Source organism: Protomyctophum parallelum (assembly GCF_964188405.1).
Source record: "Protomyctophum parallelum genome assembly, chromosome: 16".
Taxonomy (NCBI): Eukaryota; Metazoa; Chordata; class Actinopteri; order Myctophiformes; family Myctophidae; genus Protomyctophum; species Protomyctophum parallelum.
In genome coordinates this window covers 43,360,034-43,372,631 of record NC_139711.1, presented here as the reverse complement: position 1 = coordinate 43,372,631, position 12,598 = coordinate 43,360,034, and the positions used below count along the sequence as shown (strand labels likewise).

Here is a 12,598-nt window from a genome sequence, read left to right as displayed (position 1 = left end):
TCCGTGCGACTGACACTCTGGTATGATTAGGTTAGGTTAGGTCTGGCATGAATCAGCCAACGGAACGATAAAAAAAGCCGAAATATGAACAGCAACGACACAGTAACTTTTTACCCAAATCTGCTGACTCACGCACGCACACGCACACACACACACACACACACACACACACTCACACACGTACAATCCATCTCCACAGCACTCGGTCGGTGTGTTAAAGGAGAATTCCATGCTAGAAGGCTTTCTTACCTTTATTTGTAGTTGTTACGTCCCCACTAAAGAGGTCCAGGTGTTATTTTGTGAAAAAGCACATTAATGGCTATTTCCACTAATTTAAGCCCTCAATGAATTGCATTTAATTGAATGGGGCGTTATTCTAATTCTCTTATTTTCATCGCTCAAAAATATATATTTGTTGTATATATCCTCTCTTCATAATGTAAATAGTATCCCGAGCGGCACACTTTACTACTTATTTTGATGGAAATAAGCGAATTAGCACAAACACCCAACCCCCATTTAGGGCTTATATTAGGGGAAATAGCCAATAATGCACTTTTGCACAAAATAACACCTGGACCTCTTTGGTGGGGGACGTAACAACTACAAATAAAGGTAAGAAAGCCTTCTAGCATGGAATTCTACTTTAAGAGAAACATTTGCGTCACCGATGGTGAGAAACGACATGAAACAGCGTCTGGGTTGATGGTTCCGTTCCGACTTCCTGTCAGAAGAAAGGCTCATGGGTTCACCCCGCTGACCAATGGGGTTGCGGCATGGGTTCACCGGGCTGACCAATGGGGTTGCGGCATGGGTTCACCGGGCTGACCAATGGGGTTGCGGCGTGTGCAAATACACAACAACAAAAACATGAAAAATAAAAAAAGGTGACAGCTAGGGTCTTCGGACCCCTTCCACAGAACTCCGCCCCCTTTCTGATGGTACAGCAAGGAACACACACACACACACACACACACACACACACACACACACACACACACACACACACACACACACCCTCTATTGAGTCTCTGGTGTGTGTCTGTCTGTCTTAAAGGCACATTTATATACTTTCTTCCAGTTCCCACTAGGAGGCGCTCTTGCTCCTCCACTCGTCCATTTGGAGACAGGAAGAGTGATCCTCTTATTATTGGCTATTTCTTCCAAAAAACAAAACAAAAAAGAACATATAATAAATCCAATAATTTGTCAAATGGTGTTAAGTAATGTAAAGTATGCATGATGTGAACATGCACAGTCATTCTCAGACCTATATTTACTTGACTGGCTGTTGCAGTTGCCGGAACCCTTTTTGGTGTTTTAAACATTGTTATAATTTAGCTATTGAAAAATAGAAGATCTACAAGCTCATAGCGCGGCACCGAGTGCCGCGCTATGAACTTGTAGGTCTGCCATTTTAGAAAAATCGTGAAAATGTGACGCAAATCTTTGAATAGTATATTCTTTCAGAGCAAACGTTTTTAACTAAAATCTTTGCTTCTGGGAAGTCCCTGGAACAACACATTTTCAGATGGGGGTCGGCGGCCAATTACATAATAATTTCTGGGGTCCTTGACATGAAATAGTTGAAATGTATAGAATTTCTCAGGTCTAAATGGGTTAAATGCATGTGACATGCATATGCAGGTAAATGCATGTGTCATGCATATGACGGTAGATTCATGTGACATGCATAGGCCAATGTTCAATCTCTGGGAACCCAATGAACATTACATGAAATCCTAACTCTGACCGTGTAACAAATGGAACCATTTTCTTCTTTGCATACTGTCAGAGTCTATTCCCATTATAGGCCTACATCATTCCTCAAGGACGCCAGTGTGAGAGACCATCGCTTTGCATTACTTAAGACCATTGTGGTCATTGGCATTATCCAAAATCTATTTTATTTATATTTTGTTTAAAAAAAAGAAAAGAAAAAAAAAAAACAATAATCATAGCCAAAGAAACACTGAGGTTGCCACTCTTGCGGTTCGCTGTCCATGTCTTTGGTGTGATGCTAGCTACTGTATGCTCCATAGCGTTGAGGAGAAGTCCTCCTTGGTGTGATGCTAGCTATGCTCCATAGCATTAAGGTGAAGTCCTCCTTGGTGTGACGCTAGCTATGCTCCATAGCATTAAGGTGAAGTCCTCCTTGGTGTGACGCTAGCTATGCTCCATAGCATTAAGGTGAAGTCCTCCTTGGTGTGACGCTAGCTATGCTCCATAGCATTAAGGTGAAGTCCTCCTTGGTGTGATGCTAGCTATGCTCCATAGCGTTAACGAGAAGTCCTCCTAGCGCTACGGACCAGAGCTAGTGTCTGCTGGCCGGGACCGCCCGTTTTTCGGTCTACCCAATGGGGCGCTGATGAGGCGGTTGTTTTACCCCCGCCCACCCGGGCTGTCAGTGGGGGTAGGGAGTGCTCTGCTGTGTTCATTTGGACCGTCCGCGCGCAAGTGGTTATATATGCCCAAACCTCACAAAAACTATGCCTAAACCTAACCTTAACATTATCTAATGATGATGTCCTTTTCTTGTGTGTATAATATACACTCCTATGAAGAAGTACAAATATTATTTGTACAAATGTTATGTGTAGGTCTTTAAATGTTCTGATGAATTGAAAATGGAGGACCCTGATGTAAACAAGTCTTAGACAGTGCTTTCTCTGGTTTTATCCTCGCAGCAGTTTTTGTATTGACTTGTGCTTTCGCTTGAAATGTACCATTCAACTGTGAATACAATTATCGATCGATCAATCAATCAATCAATCAAATCAACCCTAACCTCACAAAAACTATGCCTAAACCTAACTTTAAACTTAACCCTAGCATACTTAATCGGCCAAAGAACTAGTCCACGGTTTTTGGAACAATAGTGGCAGCAGTGGGATTGGATAACCAGGAGGTGTGGCTTGGGAGTCTAATGACTAGCGATGCACGCTACGCTACTGAGCTGGCTGCCAGAAAGGGCTTTTTTTCTGGCTGTATTAGAATGTTAGAAAGCCCAGTGAGGGCACCCTACTACTTCTTCCTCCTACTACTAGCAGTAGTAGTAGCAGCTGGCGGTGTAAAACAAGCGCTCGCCTAAAAACTATCCAGGGCGAATGCTCCGCAGGAAAAAGGTATAGTCCCACTGCTGGCCGATGTGGCGTCCCTTAAGGCCTATTCGTAGTCCAGTGTTCGGCAAAGAGGTGACCACCGAAAACTACAACATGACGTCACTGAGCCGCGGTGGTAAGAGACTCACCGCTCACCCAAACACATCTCTCTGTTTTTTACTAATTAAAACTACAACATGACGTCACTGAGCCGCGGTGACAAGAGACTCACCGCTCACCCAAACGCATCTCTCTGTTTTTTACTAATTAAAACTACAACATGACGTCACTGAGCCGCGGTGGCAAGAGACTCACCGCTCACCCAAACGCATCTCTCTGCTTTTACTAAAACTACAACATCACTAAAACTACAACATGAATTCACATCTCTCTGTTTTTTACCAATTAAAACTACAACATGACGTCACTGAGCCGCTGTGTTAAGAGACTCACCGCTCACCCAAACGCATCTCTCTGTTTTTTACTAATTAAAACTACAACATGACGTCACTGAGCCGCGGTGTTAAGAGACTCACCGCTCACCCAAACACATCTCTCTGCTTTTACTAAAACTACAACATGACTAAAACTACAACATGACTAAAACTACAACATCACTAAAGCTACAACATGACTAAAACTACAAAATGAATTCACATCTCTCTGTTTTTTTTTTTTTACTAGGCACCGTTTTGGTGGTCACCTCTTCACCGAAAAGCGGACTATGAATGAATAGGGCTGTAGGATGATGGCGTTCTGTGTCTCAGCGCGGTCCGATGTGGCGTCCCACCGGCCTGCGTCTCAGGGCGGTCCGATGTGGCGTCCCACCGGGCTGCGTCTCAGGGCGGTCCGATGTGGCGTCCCACCGGCCTGCGTCTCAGGGCTGTCCGATGTCCACGGTCACCATGGTGTACAGAGGCTGTGTGTCTCTTCTCACCACCTTGTAGGACAGAGACCTGATGCCGTCCCTGTTCATGGTATCTCTGGTGTGGGAGATGAGGTCAAACCTGCACACACACACACACACACACACAGTACACACAGGCACACACACACACACACACACACACACACACACACACACACACACATGCATTAAGACCTACGCTGTAGACTGCATTAAGACCTACGCTGTAGACTGCATTAAGACCTACACTGTAGACTGCATTAAGACCTACACTGTAGACTGCATTAAGACCTACGCTGTAGACTGCATTAAGACCTACGCTGTAGAGTGCATTAAGACCTACGCTGTAGAGTGCATTAAGGACCTAAGGGGGGGGACTACATCCGACCGAGGTTCCGGACCGACCCTTCCGGCTATGCACTCTCCGCCTTATATATTGTGACCAGGCTTTTCTCTTCGCAGATGAGTAAGGCTGGGACCGAGGCTACATGTATGAACAAGGAAATGAAGATACTCGCACACTGTGGGCACACTGTGGGCACACTTCACTAGCATCGGAGTCCACAGTGTGCGAGTGTCTTCATCTCCTTATCCGTGTATACTACTTACCGCTCGGCACCTGCCCAAGTTTGGGTTGGATGTCTTTGTACTCTTTTTCGTACATGTATAAACTTTAAGCTTTAACCTTTGCTGTTAACCCTTTTAGGCCTGACAATAAGTCTTCTGAAAGAATATATATATTCAAAGATTTGTGACGCATTTTCACGATAAAAAAAGAATAGCAGACATACAAGTATATACTTGTAGATCTGCTATTTTTCAATGGCTAAAGCTAAAGTATAACATAATGCTTAGTTAGAACACCAAAAGGGGTTCGCGCCCCGAGAATGGGTTAATGAAATGTGGAAGATTGAACGATGTATTCTGCACGTGTATCTATCGATGTATTCATCACTTCATCTTAAAAGGATAACTTTGCTGAATGTGGGGGTCGCCCGCTGGCCGAGTGGTATCCAGGCTCATGGCACATATAGGTTTTGGTCTGGCAGCGCGTCGTGTGTTCGAGTCCCGTTCATGACGACCTTTGATGTTTGCCATGTCTCTCGCCCTCTCTCTCTCCCCCCCTCTTTCCCTTCTATCTTCACTTGATACTATCAATAAAGGCAGAAAAGCCTAAAACAAATCTTTAACCCATTCTGACCGGGCACCCATTTTGGTGTCAGCATCATGTTATGCTTTAGCTATTTAAAAATAGCAGATCTACAAGCTCATATCGCGCCACCGAGTGGCGCGATACGAGCTTGTAGGTCTGCTATTTTTTGAAAAATCGAAGAACGACTGACATTTTTAGAATCTGATCTCAGGTCAGAATGGGTTCATCAGACCAGTGTGTGTCCAGTGGAAAACCTCGTATGAATCTGATCTCAGGTCAGAATGGGTTAAAAAATAAATAATAATAATTACTAAAGGGGATGCCACACTGTGTGTCGTAGGCTCAATGGGCTGCATCTTGCACCACCCCTTAACCCTTAGGCTATGCCTAAACTAATTTGCCATTTTTTACTGTGTTAAAAAAAACTTTAAAAAATAGTTCAAATAGCCGATCTACTAGCTCACAATGTCTCGATGTAGATCGCCTAGTTGAACTATTTTAACTCAATTGTTGTGTCGGTCGGTGGTGGAACAAGCCGACCGCGAGTGTCAGCCCGCCTGCTACAGCCCGGTGAAAACCCTTGTATTCACCAGAAACGGCCCCCTCAATGTCCTTTCTGAGATACAGAGCTGTGAATGGTGGGCTTTAGACTGGAAGTGGATGCGCGCGCATGTTCAAAATGGCCGCGGCCACAGTGTCCCACTCTGTGTTGATGTGGTTAGCAACATCAGACAGCATTACGATCGGATCAAAAAATGTAACCCATTCTGACCGGGCACCCATTTTGGTGTCAGCATCATGTTATGCTTTAGCTATTTAAAAATAGCAGATCTACAAGCTCATATCGCGCCACCGAGTGGCGCGATACGAGCTTGTAGGTCTGCTATTTTTGAAAAATCGAAGAGCGACTGACATTTTTAGAATCTGATCTCAGGTCAGAATGGGTTCATCAGACCAGTGTGTGTCCGGCGGAAACCTCGTATGAATCTGATCTCAGGTCAGAATGGGTTAAACAATACAAACCCTCAAACCCGAGAATCTCGGGTTTGGCGGACTAGAGTACTAATTTAAACCTTCGTGTTCCGCGTTTCTGGCGGACTCCGTGTTAAAAAAAACCTTTTAAAATAGTAAAAAATGACAAATTAGTTTAAGGATAAGGGATAGCGTGTGTGTTTTCAGTAAATCTAACGTGGTATAAATGGAGTTACAATGGGTTTGTAAAGGAAAGGGCCGTGTCTGACAAAACTAATTTAAATATTCATTCAAGCTACTTCAAAACGTGTCTGTGAAGAAATAAATATTTCAATCAATCAATCAATGGGAGTCCCAGAGTGTTTTTAATGGGTGTGTGTGTATGTTAGTGTCTGTGTGTGTGTCTGTGTGTGTGCATGTGTGTATGTGTGTGTGTGCGCGCATACCTCTGGGGGTTCGGTTCGTTCTGCTTGTCTCTGTCATGCCGGATCATCCTGCACTTCCCCACCACGCCACTGGGGCGCGATATAGACATGCCTCTGGACACCACCCTGCACACACACACACACACACACACACACACACACACACACACACACACACACACACACACACACACACACACACACACACAAGTTAATGTTATGTTATAAACCAAACTGATAATAATAATATACGATTTATATAGCGCTTTTCTGGGTACCCAAAGTCGCTTTACAGAAAGAAGTTCAGACATATTTATTAGAAAACTATTTAAAAAGGTTTAAAAGGTTAAAAACTAGAAATCAAAATCAAAAGAGGGACAAACAAGAAGGGTGTGTGTGTGTGTGTGTGGGGGGGGGGGGGGGGGGGGGTTATGTAGGGAAAGCCAGTTTGAAAAGGTGGGTTTTGAGTGTGCTTTTGAACATTTCGAAGGTGGGGAAGATCTGATGTGAGTTGGGAGTGAGTTCCAAAGAGAAAGGGCGGCCACTGCGAAGGCCCTGTCTCCCCATGTCCATTTGTTGGATCTGTGGGTTTCTAGCAGTGTTGACATACACTGGTGACATGCTATTGGTCCGACTGTCATTAAGACAACAACATTAACACTGCTTCTTAGGACTTTACATCTAGCCGTAAGCAACCAATGCTACGCAACTCTTTAGGCCTGACGTCGAAATTAAAAAAAAATCTTTTTAAAATGTATTTTTTTCAGTGGTTCTCAATATTTCATGTCAAGGACCCCAAAAGTTATATGTAATTGGCCACCAACCCTGAAATCTGAAAATATGTTGTTCCAGGGACCTCTCAGAAACAAAGATTTGAGTTAACAATTGAAACTATGAAAGAATATTATTCAAAGATTTGAGGCACATTTTCAAAAATAGCAGACCTACAAGACCTACAAGCTTGTAGAGCTGCTATTTTTTTTCATAGTTTCGATCATGTAGGTTCACACTCTATAACATACGACGAATTAGACCGTTCCTCACCCAGGAATCAGCCCAGCTCCTAATCCAGACAACAGTCTTGTCAAAACTCGACTATTGTAACTCCCTCCTTACTGGCCTACCAGCATGTGCACTTAAGCCTCTCCAGCTGATCCAAAATGCAGCAGCTCGCTTGGTCTTCAACCAGCCAAAAGTCTCACATGTCTCCCCCCTGCTCCGCTCCCTCCACTGGCTCCCGGTCGCTGCCCGCACAGAATACAAAACTCTGATGCTGGCATTCAAAGCAACCAAAGGTATGGCTCCCCCATATCTTACAAGTATGATTGAACCCTACAAACCCTCCCGCGCACTCAGATCAGCCAACGCAGGGAAACTGGAAGTACCCTCACTAAAAACGCCGGGACAACGCTCCACACGTCCCAAACTCTTCTCCCTTCTGGCTCCAAAACTGTGGAATGCACTTCCCATTGCAGTCAGAACTGCAGCATCACTCCCAATCTTCCGCCGTAGCCTGAAAACCCACCTTTTCAGACTCCATCATGGCCCATAGCACTTACCCTAACCCCTTAGATAGCATTTCTGTTGGCTTAGATAGCATTTGACACAGACTTATAGCATGTTATGTAGACAGCACTATAATTGTATTGTATATAGTCATAGCACGCCATAGTACATATGTATAGCATAGTAGTGAATATGTATAGTTTATTATGTATAGTGTATGTATAGTTTCATCATATAGATATTCCACTGTTACCTTCTTAGCTTACGCATGTTTCATGATAAATGCTTTTATGTGATGTATTCCCATGCTTTTGTTCTTGCTTAAATGTAAGTCGCTCTGGATTAAGAGCGTCTGCTAAATGCCTAAATTGTAAATTGTAAATTGTAAATTGTATTTTTCAATAGCCAAAGTATAACATGATGCTTGAAACACCAAAAGGGGTTCCGACCCAAAATGGGTTAATGCAGTGGTTTTCAAGACTTTTCCATATCAAGGCCTATTATTTATTCAGCGTTTGCGCCACGGAACCACCATTTGATGACATTTTTACAACATTCAGTTGTAGGGGGCACGTCCCCACCAAGATCAGCGGTCCATGTTGACAGGAGAGATGTTCAGAGGAGCAGAGTTTCTACCAGCATTATTACGTTGAGGACAGAACAATGGAAATATTCTCTCAGTGAAAGTGCAGCCAGGGAAAGAGTAGAGGTGAACTCTGGTCTCCGCGTCATAAAAAGGAGACCGGACCCTCCTCATAATCCACAAACACTCCCACTTTCTGGAGCTTCTCTCTTACAGGGAGGAGGACACGAGGGTCAGCACCAGCCCAGTACTCATTAGCAGTCCTCAGCATTATAACTAGAAGCAAGTAGCCTTGCCGAGCCATGAGGCCCATAGGGGCAGGAGCCTATGTCTTGTTTCTGTAGCGTGAGGCAGCTTGATGTACAAGTACACCCCCTGGACATGACGCTAGTATGTCGCAGGGACTTACCCCCAATCCAACCCTTGATGCTGAGTGTCAAGCAGGGAGTCTTTGGTATGACCCGGCCGGGGATTGAACCCCGACCTCCCAGTCTCAGGGCGGACACTTTAACCACAAGGCCACTGAGTTGGTCAGCATTATAATTGTAACCATGGTCGGGGGTCACTGTGATGGCTCCCTTCCTGTTGATGGACTCTCTGGCCACTCCTACAGCCCAGTCAGTCTTCCCTACAACCTGAACCTCATAGTAGATAGAACCTTCCTGTGGAGAATCCTTGTTTTCCTAAGACACAGACGCACAAAGAGAATCTCTCTTTGTTCTCTGGGAGATTCTTAAATATATATTTTTATCCCACGATTTTTGTAACCCATTTTTCACCCCTGTGTCAATCATCTAATGTGATCCTGGGCTCTACACACCCTCCACCAACCACCCTTTATATGGGGGACATGGGGAGAGCAACGGACTTGAACTCATGCTTCCTTCATGCCTGAGTGTCCAAGTTGCTCCTTTACACCTGACAGGGGGGAGTTTCCCTGGTTCGTTCTCTGGGAGATTCTTCCGTACGTTTCCACTAGTATATACTTGTTTTCCATCGTCAGACAGGATGAGGTTGGGATGTGCTGTGTCAGGGTCCAGACAGAGTTACATCCACCTCATATTGCTGGATTCTCCTCAACTCAGCATCACACATTCTCTCCAGCTGAGACACAGCTGTCCTCACAGTCCACACTTAAATAACCACCATTCTTCTGTGCATTAGAATCTGATCTCTGGTCAGAATGGGTTAACTGGACAGTGTTTATTGTATCGGCAGTGGTTCTGGGGTGTCCTTCAACCAGTGTCTGTCTTTGCAAACCAGGGATGTTAATGATGCGATTACAGCAGAATATTAAGTTGTAAGGGTTTATCTTTCAATATGTGATCTAATTTTCTGTCTCTCTCTCTCTTCTCTTTGACTAATGTCAAATGAGTTTAATACATGATTCGGTAACACTTTACAATAACGACCTGTTATAAAGCATTTATAAACATTTATAAGCAGTTTGTAGATGAGTAATAATCATGAACAGACTGTTTGTTGACATCCGTAAATGTTTACCTAAACATTTATAACTATGTGAATAGTTTACTACTTACTAATACCTTACTAATAACATATAAATGATGTTTAAACATAGTTATACATGTTTAGGTAAACATTTACGGATGTCAACAATGATTGTTCATGATTATTACTCATCTACAAACGATTATAAATGTTTATAAATGCTTTATAACAGGTCGTTATTGTAAAGTGTTACCCATGATTCTTCTTGTAATGTTCCAGCGGCATAACATTGAAATAAACCATTCATTCGTTCAACGCTCCTCACACTCTGTGTAATCAGCTTTTAAGCCATTCTGACCGGGCACCCATTTTGGTGTTGGCATCATGTCGTGCTTTAGCTATTGAAAAATAGCAGATCTACAAGCTCATATCGCGCCACCGAGTGGCGCGATACGAGCTTGTAGGTCTGCTATTTTTGAAAAATCGAAGAGCGACTGACATTTCTAGAATCTGATCTCAGGTCAGAATGGGTTAATCAGACCAGTGTGTGTCCATGTGGAAACCTCGTATGAATCTGATCTCAGGTCAGAATGGGTTAAGTGAAGCCGACTTAAATCTGACCTCATCAAACAGAATTGGTTCGGAGTACATCGTCTCTGCCCGAGAGAGACCAGACTCTCGCCCCAAACACATCTCTGTTTTTACTAACGACCGTTTCACTAACGACCGTTTCACGTTGGTCACTGTATCGCCTGAAACTGCACTAACCCATGGCTTTATTAACCCATGTTTGGGGGGGGGGGACCCCTTTTGGTGTTTTAAAGCATTATGCTATACTTTAGCTATTAAGAAATAGCAGATCTACAAGCTCATAGCACGGCACCGAGTAGTAGTTACCTGTTATATATGTCGTCATCCTCTCCTCCCCAGCCCCAGTAGTTACCTGTTATATATGTCGTCATCCTCTCCTCCCCAGCCCCAGTAGTTACCTGTTATATATGTCGTCATCCTCTCCTCCCCAGCCCCAGTAGTTACCTGTTATATATGTCGTCATCCTCTCCTCCCCAGCCCCAGTAGTTACCTGTTATATATGTCGTCATCCTCTCCTCCCCAGCCCCAGTAGTTGTTTGGGAATCCGTTGATCTTCAAGAACTGTTCTTTACTCATCGATGACACACCTCCAAAATACTGGTTGTATGGCAACCTAGAGAGAGAGAGAGAGAGAGAGAGAGAGAGAGAGAGAGAATATACAAATAATTATAATTAATGAGTGTGTTTATAATCCAACTGAGACAACATGCATCCTCCCAGCACTACAGGGAAGAGCTCTGCAAGTTCAAATAGCCAATCTACAAGCTCACAACGTGTTCTGCGGACGTCGCGTTTGGAGCTTGTACATCTGCTATACATGTCATGTTTGTATGTGACGCCGTAGTACGATCAAGTAGGACAGGGCTCTGCAACCCTGTTCAAATGAAGTGCCGTGTTTTTGCCCTATGCCCAGCTTTGTGTGTCTGTGTGTGTGTGTGTGTGTGTGTGTGTGTGTGTGTGTGTGTGTGTGTGTGTGTGTGTGTGTGTGTGTGTGCCACGGAGATGGTTTGATTGGCTGAGCACGGAATGTGTCGTACTGTATGAGGATAAGAGCGCACCTCACTTCACACAAGTGTGATTTTTATTGTCTAGAAATGTCGGTGTGCCATATCATTATATCAACATTAATTTTTAATGACACCAACATATTTTGATTGAATGAATGTAATGTTGTTTACCCTTCTTTTGAAATATGTTCTTTCACATTGAAGTGTGAATGATCATTATTATTATTATTATACTGTAGCTGTAATCTCCCAGACTCAGGGTTCAGTTTTAACCCATTCTGACCGGGCACCCATTTTGGTGTCGGCATCATGTTATGCTTTATCTATTGAAAAATAGCAGATCTACAAGCTCATATCGCGCCACCGAGTGGCGCGATACGAGCTTGTAGGTCTGCTATTTTTTGAAAAATCGAAGAACGACTGACATTTTTAGAATCTGATCTCAGGTCAGAATGGGTTTAATCAGACCAGTGTGTGTCCAGTGGAAACCTCGTGTGAATCTGATCTCAGGTCAGAATGGGTTAATCAATGTAGAATTGTGTGCAGGATGTAATTTGCAATTTTGCATACACATGTGACTGTGAGGGACTTCATTTATATGACTACATTTCTTTTTCAATAGTTGATTTGAAACCAAAAATCGACAGCGAAAATGTGTGTGCGAGCGTGTGTGGGCGCGCGAGCGTGCATGTGTGTGCGTGTGCACGCACGTGAGCGTATAGAAACACAGCGGTCGCTTCAGCGCGTGAGCCGAGAGAGGAAACAGGAAGTGAGCAGAGCAGCACTTCCTCTGTGGTGTCAAACCCCCAGTGGTGGAGAAAGCACTCACATTCTTTACTTTAAAGGGATATTTCCCTTTAAAAAACACTTTGTCATTTTATCGTCTACTCAGGCTTATGTG

At 43.8% G+C, this 12,598-nt stretch overlaps 1 protein-coding gene across 3 annotated transcripts in view; it reads right to left on the bottom strand.

Moving 5' to 3' along the window:
- The window catches only part of b4galt1l (DP-Gal:betaGlcNAc beta 1,4- galactosyltransferase, polypeptide 1, like), a 390,521-nt gene that overhangs the window by 343,067 nt on the left and 34,856 nt on the right, over positions 1 to 12,598 (bottom strand). Inside the window, exons 4-7 of one of the 3 annotated variants that reach the window (XR_014570520.1) lie at positions 11,181 to 11,303; positions 6,580 to 6,684; positions 3,729 to 4,108; positions 1,929 to 3,490 (exon numbers count right to left, since the gene is read on the bottom strand). Coding sequence is in view for 1 of the 3 variants with exons in the window: in XM_083786493.1 (XP_083642619.1) it covers positions 3,979 to 4,108; positions 6,580 to 6,684; positions 11,181 to 11,303 (358 nt within the window). In the remaining 2 variants the exon portion in view is untranslated. Of the gene's footprint in view, positions 1 to 1,928; positions 4,109 to 6,579; positions 6,685 to 11,180; positions 11,304 to 12,598 lie in introns of those variants that run through there. The other 2 variants (XR_014570519.1, XM_083786493.1) reach the window with 2 other exon arrangements.